Source organism: Capra hircus, chromosome 11 (genome assembly GCF_001704415.2).
Source record: "Capra hircus breed San Clemente chromosome 11, ASM170441v1, whole genome shotgun sequence".
Lineage (NCBI taxonomy): Eukaryota > Metazoa > Chordata > Mammalia > Artiodactyla > Bovidae > Capra > Capra hircus.
The window spans coordinates 3,971,572-3,987,933 of record NC_030818.1 but is presented as its reverse complement, the minus strand read 5'-3'; the positions used below and the strand labels follow the sequence as shown (position 1 = coordinate 3,987,933).

Genomic DNA, 16,362 nt, shown 5'->3' with positions numbered 1-16,362 from the left:
AGGGTGTGTGTGTGGCCAGCCACTGCCTGCCCAGGATTTGGCAGCAGGAAGCCCAGCTTGTACTCCGGGTGGAAATGCATCATCCTCTCTTACTGTCCCCTGGGCAGAGCTCTTCCTCTTTCTTTACTTTTCAACTTGGCTTAGCTCTTGAACCCCATCTTTTAGGATAAGAAGATTTCAGGCTGATTTACTGATTTACACAGACTGATTTAGGCAGTCTGTGTAAACTTGGTCATTCCTCGATTTAAACTCCACCTTCTGCACATCTTGCCCCCTTTCTGGGTTGGGAGCAGACGTTTTTGGAGGTGTCTGTATTTTCTGGATTGCACAGAGGTGTCACTGGTGTCACTGTTGGGTCCATGCCAGCTTCCTCCTTCCTGGTCCCCCACTGTAACCCCCTTGGAGCTGCCAGTGGCTCAAGCTGGATGTACCCAAGCCAGGCCTGCTCCTCAACTTTATGTGGACTTAGCCTGAGTTCCAGTCATTTTAAAACATGACCCATATCCTAAAGGATTTCCACATCAAGGATTTCCCTCAGTAACAAAAGACAAGTAAAACCTTGCATGCTTGCTAAGTTGCTTCAGTCGTGGCCGACTCTTTGCAACGCTATGGACCGTAGCCCTCCAGGCTCCTCTGTCCATGGGGATTCTCCAGGCAAGAATACTGGGATGGGTTGCCAAGCCCTCCTCCAGGGGACCTTCCCAACCCAGGGATCAAACCCACATCTCTAATGTCTCCTGCATTGGCAGGTAGGTTCTTTATCACTAGCACCACCTGAGACACCCCAATAACATCTTAGGAACCTGAAACCTTTGAAAATTCTTCTGGAAATTTCACATATTCCTCTTTTCAAAACCTTAGGAATAGGATTGTGCATCATGGCATGGCTAGCTTTGGTGTCGTCACAAACATCCCGGTTATCTTGTGTTAGCAAGCAGATGCCAGCTGGGAAGTGTTAAAATAACAACAAAAACCTATTGCAGGCAGTCCCCTGGGTGTTTCTTAAAAAGACAGACGGAGGTCACTGCACGTGTGCAGCAGCCAGGGTGATGCTTGAAAAATCTAAAGACAGGTCTAAAGTCTTGTTGAAAACACCAGCATCAGTGCTCTCGGCCTTTTGGTCCTTTTCACATTTGCTTTTGAGTGATCCTGATTACCTTGATCTCCTTTCCTTCCTAAAAGAGCAGGAAATGACTTTGTGGATAGCAGGGAGGAAGTAGACTAACTGTAGATTCCAGAGACCTTTCGGAAGAAAAATAGCACAAGTGTTAGTCTCTCAGTTGTGGCTGACTCTTTGTGACCCCATGGACTGTAGCCTGCCAGGCTCCTCTGTCTGTGGGATATTCCAGGCAGGAAAACTGGAGTGGGTAGTCATTCCCTTCTCCAGGGGATCTTTCTGACCCAGGTCTCCTGCATTGCTGGCAGATTCTTTGCTGTCTGAGCCACAAGGGAAGGCCCAAGGCCATGTCTTATTGTCACACCACACCAGGCAAGGGTTTCTTCAGGAGTGAAATTGGAGATAGCTCTGGAGGTCCTGGGGGAGCCCTGGAGGTGAGCGGGGAGCAGCCAGCTGACCAGTCGCTCAGATCCAGAATCTGGCACATACAGTGGCAGGGGCTTGGCTTGCCCTGAGTAGGGAGTGGGAGAAATATTTTAAAATGGAAGAATATACGACTTCAAATTTAGCTGAAAAGTTTGGGCTTTGTCCTAACAGAGGTGGTTTGCTGCTGACTGTGTTGGACCTGGTATGAACTGGCTTTTAGGCAAACCAGCCTGCCTTCACTATGAGCGTACAGCCCTGGAGAGAGAGGGTACTGACATGGGGCACGGGCTCGGGGCAGCATGGGGGTCAGACGGGACAGCTTTGCCCTTCAGCCACCTATTAGCTCAGTCTTGGCGGAACCGGGGACCTCTTTGAGCTTCCAGTTCTCCAAGTGCAAAGAGGACATGGAAAGAAAGTGAAAGTGTTAGTCGCTTAGTCGTGCCCAGCTCCTCGCAACTCCATGGACTTTCTGTCCATGGGATTTCCCAGGGAAGAACGCTGGAGTGGGTTGCCATTCCCTTCTCCAGGGCACCTTCCAGACCCAAGAGTGGAAGCCATGTCTCCTGCATTGGCAGCTGGGTTCTTTACCACTGGGCCACCTGGGAAGCCCTATGGGGAGGCCACAGGCTTCCTAATATTCGTCCTAACGCTGCTGTCCATTGTCCCTTTACTTTCAGAGAGCACAGTCAGAATCTCTGAGTGATCTGACCTGCACCCCAGAGGAGGAGGAAGTCGATGAGAAACCGCCACTCCAAGTCAGCACGGAGGAGCAGCCCAGTTCTGGGCAGCAGGAGGCAGGTCAGGACGGAGGCTCTGAGCCAGAGAGGCCCGCCGCTGTGTTGCCACCCGTGGGGCCCCGTGTGCGCCGGGCGCGCCTGCAGCACTGCCCGGCGCTCACTGCAAGCACCGAGGAGGAGAGCCCCCCAGGGGAGAACTCCTCCAGCCGCCCGGCCACCCCAGAGGACACCCCGCAGGGCACGCTGGAAGCCACCCTGGAGGTCATGGAGGTCACGGAGCCCCTATCAGGCCGAACTCCCCACTCGGAGTCCCCATCTCGCCCAGAAGGCTCCCCAGACCCTAATCCCAACAGCGAGAACCAGAGGGAGGACCTGTCCTCGGAAAGCGCGTGTCCCCCAGGTGGGGACACAGCGGATGAGGCGGTTTGTGCGTCGGGAGACAACCTCGAGGGTCGACTGTCTCCCTGCGTCCCCGAGGGGGACACGACCCCTCCTGAGCCAGGCCCAGCCGCCACCCAGGAGACGCCCCCTGGTCTGGACGGAACAGACAAGGCCGGCCAGAAGGAGCCGCTGCCGGCGCTGGACTTGCCGACGCCAGGGGGTGCAGGGCCGGAAAGCCCGGCGGCGGCCCCGAGCCCGCCGCCCCCCAAGAGCTGCTTGAAGCACAAGGCCCCCTCGCCACCCGCCTCCGCCTCCGAGGCGCCTCCCCAGGCGCCCGCGCCCCGATCCCCGGAGCAGGGACCCGCCCCCCGGGGGCCCCCAAAGACCGAGCGGGCGGGGTCCCCCTCGGGGGCCGCGGAGCGCAAGACAGAGCGCGGAGGCTGCGAGGCGCGCGGGGCCGCCAAGAAGTTCTCGGTGTCGTCTGGCCGGGAGTGGCCGCGCGCGGGAGGCCGCCTGCTGGAGCCCCGTGGCCCCGCCGTCCGGCTGCCGCTTCTCCGGAGCGGCCCGGCCTGGAAAAGCGAGGCCGCCCTCGACGACCTCCCGGCGCCCCCCGAGCCCCAGGGCCCCAAGCCCGGCCCTCGGAAGCCGCCTACCCCGGCCGAGCGCGGCTCTCCGGACACGGCCGACCCGGCTGCCCAGGAGCGGGCGGCAGGCGGGGAAGGAGGCCCGTTCCCCGTCAAGCTCCGCTCCACGTCTCTGTCCTTCAAACACAGAGAAGCTCCCTGCCCGGAGGGGAAGGCCATCAAGAGGTACAGTGCGGAGGTCAGGCTGGAGAGAGGAGGGCTGAGCTTGCTGTCCAGGGACGACAAGGGGCCTCCGGGGAGCGGCCCCTCCACCCGAGGCGCCAGGCCCCCCAGTGAGCCGGGGAAGGCCAAGACCCTGCCCACGGAGCAGCTCAGTTCCAAGCCGCCCCTGCCCAGGAAGCCCTTGCTACAGACCCTCACCCTCCCGCAGCTGCCGGCGCCCCCTGACACCAGCTCTGGGGACCCCGAGAAGGTGGGGCTGCCCATGGATCCTCGGAAGGAGAGCCGGGCTGAGAGGAGGTCACCGCACAGGGCAGTTGGTAAGAGACCAGGTGGAGTGTCCCGGGGAGGGTGTGTGCAGAGGGGTAGGGGGAAATCAGGTCAGCTGGACCGTCTCTCTGGGCATCTCTAAGGTATGTAAATGCATTGGGTGAAAACCTTGCTGCTGGAGAACTGGAAAAAAAAAAAAATTTCTGTTGATAGCACTAACATATTTGATCAAGAGTTAGGAATGGAGAGAACTTCCCTGGTGGTCACTGGTTAATACTCCTTGCCTCCAGTGCAGAAGGCACCAGTTCCATCCCTGGTTGGTGAACTAAGATCCCACATGCCCTGTTCAGAGAAGTCAGGAAAATGTGGAAACATTCCGGGAGGAGGTGGGGTCTTCAGTGGACCACTCACATGCTTCTTCCTCTAGAGGCCCAGACTCCGGGACATGTGTGTTCTCTGGATGGAGGTCCTCCTGGGGCCTGAGCTGGTTCTTTGTAATAAATGAAGCATCTGGCTCTGCTGTCACTTAGCATCATTCTGACCTTTCCTCTCAAGGAAAAACCTCCTCCTATTTAGCAGTCAGGCTCCCAGGGCCCAGCCTCACACAGAAAGCATCTCCTCTACTGGAGTCGTGAGTCTGTGAGTTCCTCCACAGGTTAGGCGTGCACTGTCCCCAAAGGGAGATGGTGTTAAGGTAGGGGTAGAAAGTAAGAAACTTCTAAAGCAACTGCCTTTTAAAATAAGACACAAAATAGATGACCTTTCTGTGTCTTTGACATGCATCACTATTTATAGAAATAGTGTTGGAAACAGATCTGTTGGAAACAGATATATTCGGCAGAGCTAAAGAATCTCTCATGGCTGATTTCTTTTATTAATGGCAGTTGGTGTGCCAAAGATGGAACTAGGCATGCAAGGTGTGTGTGTGTGTGTGTGTGTGTGTGTGTGTGATATGGGAGGCAAAGGAGAAATTTCTCCATGGTAGGTTTTATAAAACAGCACAACTTACAGGATGTTTTAAGTGGGTGCTCTAAGTCTGGCACTGCTTTAGGACTCATTGTGTGACAGCTGAGATAGAAGCCAGTTCTTCAGGATCTCACACCCTGAAAGAGCGATGAAGGGCACACACGAGACAGGTTCAAAGACGTTGTGGTCTTTCTCCTAAGATATTAGTAAAAGTGCCTTGTATAAAGTTCTCTGTGGAAGAACTTGTATAAAGTTCTTCCCCCCAGTGGGGGAAGGAGAGGGTGGGACAAATTGAGAGAGCAGCGTTGAAACACAGACATCACCGTATATGAAGTGTTAATGATGGCTAGTGGGAAGTTGCTCTGTAACACCCGGAGCGCCGCCTGGTGTTCCCTGACCACCTAGATTGGGTGGGGGTGGGAGGGAGGTTCAAGAGGGAGGGGTCTTATGTATACTTAAGGCTGATTCATGCTGTTATATGGCAGAAACCAACACAACGTGGTAAAGTAATTATTTGCCAATTAAAAATAAATTTTAAAAAATCAGAAAATTATATTTAAAAAAAGATAATCAGGGGCTTTAAATTCCTAAGGCAACACCCAAAGATGCAGGTGTTTCCAGGGTGAAGATTCCAGAATAACATCCCCGAAAGAGCCGCCACAGGTAATCTTTCCTGATTCAGACCCCTTGGCTGTAATTTGCGCTGCTGCTGTTGTATTAGAATAATAGGGAGCTTTGGGGGAGCTTCAAACTGTAACTGGTGATCCACTCTGCAGATTTCCAGATTACAGAAGCTATTATAGAGTGACTCAAAGAGCCACTGAACTAGCCACGGAGGAGGGGGCTGCAGATGGAACCCTGACCTCAGCATCATCCACCTTCGTGGCCTAGAATTGAAGGTGTCTTCTGCCACGGGTTTGCCAAATGAATGGATCTTAAACACAGGATACTCAGCTTCGTGGTCAGAGCTGGAAAAGAAACTTCAGAGCACGATGCTTGACACACTGATAATTTATAGCTTCCTTGGCCCAAGCTGGGAGGGTTATTGTCAAGAACAGCTGGCTGGAATGGTCTGTAGTCACAGACCATAGGAAAAACCATCAGTGTTTTTCTTTTGATTATGGTGGCGCTAGTGGTACAGAGCCCACCTGCCACCGCAGGAGGCGTAAGAGACGCGGGTTCCCTCCCTGGGTTGAAGCGCAGCTGAGCACACTGAAGCGACTTAGCGCAGCGCATAAAATGCAATATCATACTTACTCATTTCTTTGCTTTAACAGTGGAAGAGAATTGTCTCATCTGTCTAACTTTGTTAGTGTTCCCTAAGCCTTAGAAATAACTGACTCAGGTGAATTCTGGAAGGGAAGAGTCCTGGTCACTATAGGGGGCACAGGGAGTGATTTTCATATCAGTGCAAAGAGAGGAGATAATTCTTACATGCTTTTGGGAACTGACCCTCTCGGTTGTGGTTTAGTCACTCAGTCGTGTCCAACTCTTTGCGACCCTGTGGACTGTAGCCTGCCAGGCTCCTCTGTCCATGGGATTCTCTAGGCAAGAATAGTGGAGTAGGTTGCCATTTCCTTCTCCAGACTCAAGGCACGAGAGCCAACAGAGGGTGGGGCTGCTCTCTCGTCCCACCTGGGACCGTGGAGTCCAGAGGCTGCCTCCCACAGGCCAGAGCGGAGTCTCAGAGCCCCGGCTCCTGGAGCCCATTAAGTAAAGTGGTCTCCACTCCTTCCCCAGACACTGAGTCTGCTTGTAGTTCAATTTGTTATTATAACTTTTGCTACCATCCTTGCCCCCAAATTACAGCAGCTAAAGGCAATTAAATTCACATAAAACATACAGATAATAAAAAGTTGTAATAACATATTATCCAGTTTTCTAGAAAGGCCTAACTGTTGCTGTTCATTATCTCATTATGAGCACTTTACCCAGAGCCCCCCGATGGGCTGCCACCTCCCCTGTCCCCCTGAGGGGGTGCAACCATAAGGTGGGTGATGGCAGGGCCCCAAGTGGGCCCCGTTCTGCCTCGGGGACTCCAGCTCCTTCCCTTCCTCTCCTCGCATCCTGTCTGTCTGCTCTCAAGATGAAGAAACCCCAGGATGTGGTATTCAGGGAGAATATGATGGTTGTTGCAATAAACAGGAGCCCATCTTGCCACCTGGGCTGAGTCTCATGGGGCCCCTTGGGGTGTTCACTGTGAGCCCAGCACGTTTGTGCACGCAGGAGACTGGTGAACCTGCTCACCTCACTGCCGTAGCCGGTGAATGGCCCTGGGTTAGGAGCCCTGCTCGTGTGCAGGACAGCTCCCACGCCTCTGCTGGACCAGTCTGTGGAAGTGAAAGTAGTAGTCACTCAGCTGTGTCCAACCCTGCCATCCCATGGACAGTAGCCCGCCAGGCTCCTCTGTCCACAGAACTCTCCAGGCAAGAAGACTGAGCTAGATGGCCGTTCCCTTCTCCAGGGCATCTCCTCAACCCAGGGATTAAACCTGGGTCTCTTGCCTTGCAGGCAGATTCTTTATTGTCTGACCCAACAGGGAAGCCCAAATATTGAGGAGCAACCACCCACCATGGGGCTAGAACCCATGACCCTGGGATTAAGAATCCCATGCTCTGCTGACTGAGCTGGCCGGGACCAATCTGTCCCACGGTCTAAATTACCAAGCTGGAAGCACCTTTCTGCTCACAGGATTAGAATTACCATAGGAAAAATGGTGAAATACTGGACACACATAGAAAAAGTCATCACTTTTCAGTTCATTCTCTGGATGTTATTCCTGTTGGCCTGCCTTCTAGTCGTGTGTGTGTGACTTATCTTCCGTGGAGTGGTGGACACTTAGTGGATATTTTGGAGAGTGGCTGGACAATGTGCTGTTCTTACCAGGGGCCTTGTTGGATAACCGGTCTCCACCTCCAGTCCAAACTCATTCCTTCCAGGCAGGGCTGTGGCACAGCAGGCCCTGGAGCCAGGCTCACTCATTCATGCATCTGGTCTTTTAGCAAACATTCACATACTCCTGCCTCACACACGGTGCTGTTCCGACCCCGAAAGGCAGTCAGGAGGAGCAGGGCAGCCTTGCCGTCCGGGAACTTAGGGCCCAGGGAGGCAGCAGGTGGTGAGTGTAGGTAGATGACCCTCTTGTCTTTGGATGTCAGGGACATTTTCTGAAGGAAATGAGCTCAAAGAGGTTGTTACCTTCTCTAATGGCAGTTATTTCAGTGTATTCAAGTTTGTTTACGTAGAATACAAGGAGTTTGGTGGTTTGTTTTTTTTTAATCTTTTTGGTATCCTAAAAATATATTCATGTCTTTTATTGTTAAAGAAAACCAACTTCATTCACGCCTACCCTTCTTTTTATCCTCCTCCTTCCCCCCATGGCCCCTTCCTGGCAAGTAAGCGCGGTGCACACTCTGTGCCTCAGTTCCCCTGCCGCCTCTGGGCTCCTCAGACCGTGTGCAGCTGCTCACGCCCGCCTGCTGCCCAGCGTGGTGACTCTCCCCCAGCAGAGCCGGGATGGACGCCGACCCCCTCGCGGGTGCGGTGCCGGCGTCCTGAAGCTCGCCTGCTCTCAGCACGCTGAAGCTCCAGCGCTTTGAGCACCTGAGCGAAGAGCCAACTCACTGGAAAAGACCCTGGTGCAGGGAAAGATTGAGGGCAGGGGGAGAAGGAGGAGACGGAGGATGAGCTGGTTGGATGGCGTCACCGACTCCGTGGACGTGCGTGCGTGATCGCTTGCTTCAGTCGTGTCTGACTCTGTCACCCCGTGGACTGCAGCCTGCCAGCCTCCTCTGTCCGTGGGATTCTCTAGGCAGGAATGGGAGATGACGGAAGACAGGAAAGCCTGGTATGCTGCAGTCCGTGGAGTCACAAAGAGTCGGGCACCACTGAGGGACTGAATAAGTGGCTGCAAAGGGAGAGAGTTTTGGGGGGTGTTGGCATTGTTCTGTGGCCCATTTGTGGTGGCTGTCACAAGAATCTTAAGTCTGTATTCAAACTCATAGAACTGTATGGCAGAAAAATGAATTTCACTGTATGTACATTTTAAAATAATCTTTTAAATGATAGAAAAAGATGTAGTAGCCTCCTCTCCACGCACCTCTGAACCTCCCTAAGCCCCTCCCACACACATATACACAGCACCACGCACCACCACTAAGAGATTCATCCCTACTGTTTCTCATGCCAGTTGTGGTCAGAATTACATCAATGTTGACAGGTAGGTGCAACGATCTTTTTTGTTTTTTTGAGTTTTTATTTATTTTGGGGGCCACACCAGTGGGCATGCAGGATCTTAGCTCCCTAATCAGGAACTGAACCCACGCTCCCTTTAGTGAATGCACAGGATTTCAACCATTGGACTGCCAGTGAAGTCCCCAGCAATCTTTTTTTTTATCATAAAAATGCTATCCATGTTAGCTTGCAATTAGACATTTTCACTCCGCAATAAGGAGTGGGCATCTTTTCTGATCAGAGTGAGCCACTTGGCCTCATTCTTTTTAAGGGCAACGTGTGTGTGTGTGTGTGTGTGTGTGTGTGTGTGTGTGTGTGTGTGTGTGTGTGTGTGTGTGTGTGTGTGTGTGTGTGTGTGTGTGTGTGTGTGTGTGTGTGTGTGTGTGTGTGTGTGTGTGTGTGTGTGTGTGTGTGTGTGTGTGTGTGTGGTCACTCAGTTGTGTCTAACTCTTTGCAACCCCATGGACTTTAGCCCACCAGGCTCCTCTGCCCATGGAATTCTCCAGGCAAGAATACGGGAATGGGTTGCCCTTCCCTTCTCCAGGGGATCGTCTCCACCCAGGGATCTAACCAGGGTCTCCTACATTGCAGGCTGATTCTTTACCATCTGAGCCACCAGAGTACATATACCATGTATTCTTTAGCCATTCCCCTGCCGAAGGGCATTCCGATTGTTGAGAGAGGTTTTGTTTTTTCCTTTTGCTAACACTGCTGCAGTAACCATCCTTGCTCATTTTAGTTCTGTGTGTTCACACAATCATTTCTCTAAGCTAGGCTAGACTGTTCTTTTGTTTTGTTTTGTTTTTTGGCCATGCCATGAGACTTGTGGGATCTTAGTTTCCTGACCAGGGGTCAAACAGTTCCCTGACCAGGGGTCAAAACTGGGCCCTCAGCAGTGAAAATTTGGAGTCATAACCAGTGGGGAATTCTATCTCTAGGACAGATGTTTTTTTTTTTTTTTTTTTTAAGATTCATCTATTTTTGGCCGTGCTGGGTCTTGGTTGCCGCTCGGGCTTTTGTCTGATTGTGGCGAGCGGGGGCCGCTCTCGAGTTGCATGTGCGGGCCTTTCATTGCAGCGGCTTCTCCTGTCGCAGAGCACAGACCCTGGGCGCACGGGCTTCAGTGACTGCAGCAAGCAGGCTCAGTAGCTGTGGCGCCCAGGCTTGGTTGCTCTGTGGCGTGTGGGCTCTTCCCGGACCGGAGATCAAGCCCATGTCCCCTGCCTTGGCAGGCGGATTCTCAGCCACTGGACCACCAGGGAAGCCATAGGGTAGGTTCTTAAAAGCGGATTTTCTGGCTCACAGAGCTGGAAAGTTTTAATGTAGTAGCCAACTTCAGATGGCCCTGATAAAGGCTGCGCAAGTTTGCACTTCTGAGAGCAGAGATGAGACTGGTTTTGCACCTCTCATCTGCACTAGGTGTTGTCAGTCTGTTTTTAGTTTCTTTTCTTCCATCTGATGGGTGGAGAAGATCAGTCATGTTTTACACCTTGGTCAGCGCGTCCTGGTCATCCTAATGTGCAGATCTTTGTCCTCCCCTACCTGCCCCCAGGCCAGCTCTCAGCACCTTTAACCTGACCCCTGCAGCACCCTCTCCTTCCAGCTCCTCACTCTCTCTTCCCAAGTCACAGGTCTAACCCTAGAACTTTCAAACTTGTGAATGTCAGTGGCTGTCTAGGCTGCTTCTGTGTGCTGGCTATTGTAAATAGTGCCACTGTGAACACTGGGGTACATGTGCCTTTTTGAATTACAGTTTTCTCAGGGTGTCACTAGTGAGAAGTTGTTGTATAACAAAAGGGGCCTAGCTTGGTGCTCTGTGATGACCTCGAGGGGGTGGCGTGGGAGAGAGGCTCAAAGGGGAGGTGATACATGTATACACGTGGCTGCTGTGCGTTGTGAGGCAGAAACCAACACATTGTGAAGCAATGTTCCTCCAATTAAAACAAATTTTTTACATCCTCTGGATGCCTCCCCATTATGTTTAGAATAAAATTCACACTCCTGTGTAAGGCATTTAAGGCAGTTTAGATTCTGGCCAAAGTCAACATTTCTGCCTCCCCAAGTTCATCTGCCATGCCTTCCCTCCCTCTGACGTCTCCTCCAGCGCCCCCCGCCCCCTGCCAGCAGCTCCGAGAACATCACCGACTTCACTTCTCTGTAGGACATCTGTACCAGGGGCGGGATGGGAGGGGTGGCCCCTGACCTGCAGCGGGTGGCCCTCCGCCTTGTTTGTGCGACCAGGGGCAGGGATGAGGTAGGGAAGTGAGCCAGGCAGGCACTGGGTGGGGAGACGGAAGAGCCTGGGTTTGGAGGTGTGATTCTGGGGTCCACCCCTCAAGGGCTGTGAGACTCTGAGCAAATGAGTTTGTCAACTGCTGTGTCTTAGCTTCCTCCTTTGTAAAATGAGGTTAGTCGTAACTCACAGGGCAGCAAGAGCATTTTAACTGCAGACTGTGATGCGGTTTCATACCATACAGTCACGCTTCCCAGGGACGTACTGAAACCTCCTCTTGGCTGTGTGGGAGGGTGCGGGAATGGGATTCTCCTGTCCCAGCTTTTTAAAAATTAATCTATTAATTTAATTTTGGCTGTGCTGGGTCTTCATTGCTGCGCACGGACTTTCTCTAGTTGCAGAGAGGTGGGGGTCACTGTCTAGTTGCAGCGTGCAGACTTCTCGCTGCGGCGTCTTCTCTCACTGCAGTGCGCGGGCTCTAGGGTTAGCGGGCTGCAGCTGTTTCGGCTCCCGTGCTCTGGAGCACAGGCCTGGTAGTTGCGGTGCTCATCCTCGGTTGCTCCGAAGCATGTGGTTTCTTCCCTGGTCGGGGCTCAAACCCATGTGTCCTGCACTGGCAGGTGGGCTCTTTACCACTGAGCTGCCAGGGAAGCCCTCAAAATTGTTTTCAAATTACAGTGTCCTTCTGTCCTCATTGGAGAAGGCAATGGCACCCCACTCCAGTACTCTTGCCTGGAAAATCCCATGGACGAAGGAGCCTGATGGGCTGCAGTCCATGGGGTCACTAAGAGTCGGACACGACTGAGCGACTTCACTTTCTTTCTGTCCTCATACCCATATGAGGTCCTGGCTCCATCACTGGCAGGACAGGGAGATGGGTTGTCTCTGTGCTCAGAAGACTCTGGTGTTGTCTTCTGCTTAGAGACTGTCCTAATTGCACAGACAGTGGTGGTTGAGCAAATGAGCTTTCGATCCAGGTTCCTCCGTGTCAGCTCTGTGCCCTGGAGCCTGTTGCTGGCTCCCAGGTCACCACCATGAGGTGTGGGAGTTGGGCTGGATGTTGGTACAAGGTCTGCCAGCCCTTACATGCTGAGGCCTGCGCTCAGGCCCTGAACTCAAGCAAAGAGCCTGGCCAAGCGTCTGACCCTTGGAGCCTCCAGTTCACACTCCCTTGGGTGACCAGATGCCCAGCCCTGCACATCCAGATCTAGATGTGGTTCACACATTGATTTTTCTCTAAAAATGCTTTTTCACAAATTTTACCTACGAGTCACAGAGCCTTAAAAGAGTTATACGAGTGAGTGAGTGGGTTAGTGTTAGTTGCTTAGTTGGGTCCGACTCTTTGTGACCCCATGGACTGTAGCCACCAGGCTCCTCTGTCCATGGAATTCTCCAGGCAAGAATATAGGAATGGTAGCCATTCCCTACTCCAGGGGATCTTCCCAACCGAGGGATTGAACCCGGGTTTCCTGCACTGCAGGTGGATTCTTTACCATCTGAGCCACCAGGGAGGCCCCACCCCAAACTGTTATAGTTGGCGCTTTGGAGCCTGCACAAACCCCGGCCCTGGACATGGACTGCCCATCTGTCCCCTCCACGAATATGTTGGGTTACCAGACCCTGGGCAGTGTTGACCCAGAACACTGTTTAACTCCATCAGCCCATCACCCCTTTTCACCAGGACCAGATTCGTTGTAAAACCTTGACACACTGATAGTTATCATCACAGTTTAACTGTGTCCTATGTGGGTCAGTGGGCACGAGATGCTGTACTGACCTGTCCGTAAGCCGGGGGCAGAGGGCACTGTCCAGGCCTTTCCAGCACTCATTTGTTATGATGTAAACACTCCAGGGGGAGACAGTGAAAGCAGCAGGGGCTTTTTTTCCCGGACGGGGGCTTGGAGGTTGTGAGAAAGGTGATGAGTAGGCGAAGGGAAGGTGGGTTCAGAGGAGCTGGGATGAGAGCAGTGCCTCCTGACCCAGGAGGAGGGGAGCGGCGTATGGACGGTCTGCCCGCCGCACCCGAGAAGAAGGCTGGCAGACACAGCAGCACTTCTCTGGGAGCTGCATCGTACCATTGAGTTCAGAGAGGCAGGTTCCCTGCCCCTGCTGGTCTGGGGTCTTAGTTAGGAAATGGAAGTGGGAGGGGGGCTTCTGGGTAAGCCTTCAGAGAATTGCAGACAAGGAGTAGGAGGGCGGGGGCCAACTGTCGAAAAGACAAGCGCAGAGTTACACCTTGGATAAGCTGGTGTCAGCACCCCAGACAGCGCGGAGGCCCAAGGGGGCGTGAAGAGGGTGAGCAGGGACCGACTTCCTCCCCTGGTCACCGCCCAAGCACCGCGTGCGTCCTGATTAATTTGGAGTGCCTTTTTTTTTTAATGTTTTTAAAAAGATTACATGATAAAGTAGGGGCTTCCCTGGTAGCTCAGTGGGTAAGGAATCACCTGCAGTGCAGATGAGCCAGGTTCGATCACTCAAAATAATTTTATTGAGTGAGATAGTGAGTTTCAAGCCCTGTCAAAGCCCTGCTTTTCTCCAGTCTCCTTGTCCGAGGTGGAGGCTGGCATGTGCTGGCTGTTTCCGGGAGAACTGTGTGGGCAGATGTCAGGGGCCAAGAGAGAGCAGAGAGCATGACCAGCCAGTGAGTGTGAAGAGAAGGTCTGAGAGGAATAAAAGGACCCCTCCCTGCAGGAGAACTCCAGAAAGACAGAGGTTATGAGTACACTCTGGAAGGAGGAGTTGGGAAAGAGGGATGAGACATGCAGATTTTCGGTGAAATGAGCCACGCTGCCTGCCTCTGTGCCGAGCGACGGCTCGGTTCTCTGGACGAGAAGCAAAGCGCAGAGTTACACCTTAGATAAGCTAATATTAGAACAGCACTTGGTGTGTAGTTATTGCTGGCTGTTTGTTAAGTAAATAAGCAGTTCTGGTGACCAAAAGCATATGTCAGTGGGGTGGTCGGTCAGCTGGCAGTTGTGTTTAGTACCAAACAGTGGAGGAAACGTCTCAGGAGAGTTCCAGCAGGGTTAGAAGGGGGAATGTGTCCAACTGAGTGACCAGAACAGGCTTCCTGGAGGAGGCGATATCCAGATGGGAGCTTGGCGGACTTGAAGGGACGATCCTGGAGTCGCTGTCCAACCTCTCCTGGACCGTGGCCACAGCCTCCCACCCCTCTCCCCGCCTCCAGCCCCACTCACACTTACTCTCCATGCAGTCTCCTCCAGAGTATACCCAGTGTTTAAACCTGTAATGGACAAGAAAAAGGCCAGGAAGACCCCTCAGTTGGCCCACCCTGTCCTTCAGCCCCTCTAAGCTGGCCTGCCAGCGTCGCTGTCTTTTGTCCCCTTTCCTTGCCCGTCTTCTCAGCCTAGAAGTTTCCTTCTTGGTCCCAGTTGCAGGCAGTATCCTCAGCTCCCACCCATCGGTGTTACCCCGCGTCCACAGCACGTTGTGAAGTGCAGCGAGTTCCAGTCTTCGCCACGTATTTGTTTTTGGCTGCACTGGGTCTTCGTTGCCGCACACAGGCTTTCTCCAGTTGCGGCGAGTGGGGGCCTACTCTGTACTTGTGGCGTGCGGGCTGCTCATTGCAGAGCGTGGGCTCTGGAGCACAGACGCTGTAGTTGTGGTGCAGGGGGTTAGTTGCCACGTGGCATGTGGGATCTTCCCGGACCAGGGATCAAACCTGTGTCCCCAGCATTGGCAGGCAGATTCTTAACCACTGGACCGCCGGGGAAGCCCAGAGCTCTTTAAAGAAACAATTTTCTCTTTACCGTCTTGGTTTTTAAGCACAATCCCTGCCCATAGCCAACAAGGGGTGGATGAATGAAGGGAGGAATGAGTGGGAGGAAGGGAGAAAGGAAGGAGGGGTGGGGAGTAGAAGGTAGGGCTGGGTTACACATTTAGAAGCAATCTAAGCAACTGTGAGTGCTGAAGTTAGGAGCTGAACAAAGAATACTTGGGAAGGAAGAGAGAAAGGCTGAGGATCAGGAACAAGGGGGAATTCCAGGTTTATGAGCAAGAGTCTGGCAGGGTCCTGGAGGTGGGGTGCCCACAGCGGGCTACGTGGTCCCAGCTGAGCTGCAGGGGTGAAACAGCTGGAGGAAAGGCGAGGCCCCGGATCTGCGGCCCAGTGGTTGGGCGGATGGATAGCGTGGTATTCACATTGTGTCTGAGTCCGGGGTTAGCTGAAGAGACACGGGCAGAGGAGAGTGGAGAACAGGGGCTGCAGGGAAGTGGCGAGGTTCTGGAGACGTTTTTCTCTGAGCTGTGGGAGACCTGAGCGTTTTGCAGAGTGATCGGGAAGAGATGGGGAAGAGCCTGAGAGGGCTGAGGGGACTAGGGGCGAGTCGAGGCAATGGAGCAGGTTCACGGGGGCCAAGGGCAGGTCCGTGCGGTGCAACCCTGGTGGGAGAAGCAGCTCACAGGGCGGTGGCTCTCACCCCTCCTTGGTGACCGGGGGTGGGAGAAGGGGACTCCACGTTGAACTGGAGGCAGAAGCCAAACCAGACAGTAAAATTCTAAACACACCCGATCAAGGGGTGGTGTCTGTCAGGCCACAGAGAATAAGGGCACTGTCCCACCCTGGATATCCCCATGTGTGCTGTGTCACGGTACGGCCTGTGCCTGCTGACGGGGGCGCGCTGTGGACACGGGAAGCAGGAAGAAGCCAGGCTGGAGATGGGGATTCGTGGCCGTCTGCTCTGTGGGTGGTGGGCAGATGCTCAGGGAGGCCAGCTCATGGGCCTTGAGCTCAATGAACTTTCCAGACACCCATGAGAAGCCACTTATTTAATCACTTGGTTTCCTTGAAAAAAAAAAAAAAACAAACTGGCTTCTTTTTTCTGTTGACGAAGGTAATAAATTCTCATCATAGGAAATATAAAAATACAGAAGAGTTGAAAGGAAAGGGAAAGGGGGAACGACCCACAGTTTTACCACCCAAAGCAAGCTCTGTGAACATGGAAGGAAACTCATCACAATGTTTTGTTTTAAAAGCATTTTTTTTTCTCTTCTCTCCCAAACATCAAGGAAAATAGTTGTGGCTTATTCTTGGTGTCAGTGTCCACAGGGGAAGATTGTGCTTACAATTTTTAAAAGAAAAGAGAAGCATAGTGTTCCAAGCATATCGAGTATTGGGTAGTGTATACTGGTCCCAAGGGACAGGCCTGTCTTAGAGAAATCTTCTCTGTCTAGGTA

At 53.0% G+C, this 16,362-nt stretch overlaps 1 protein-coding gene across 6 annotated transcripts in view; it reads left to right on the top strand.

The window, feature by feature from the left end:
* KIAA1211L (KIAA1211 like) overlaps positions 1–16,362 on the top strand; it is a 125,625-nt gene that overhangs the window by 105,461 nt on the left and 3,802 nt on the right. For all 6 annotated transcript variants that reach the window (XM_018054906.1, XM_018054907.1, XM_018054904.1 and 3 more), the window contains exon 7: positions 2,221–3,784. In XM_018054906.1, the coding sequence (XP_017910395.1) occupies positions 2,221–3,784 (1,564 nt within the window). The remainder of the gene's footprint in view (positions 1–2,220; positions 3,785–16,362) is intronic.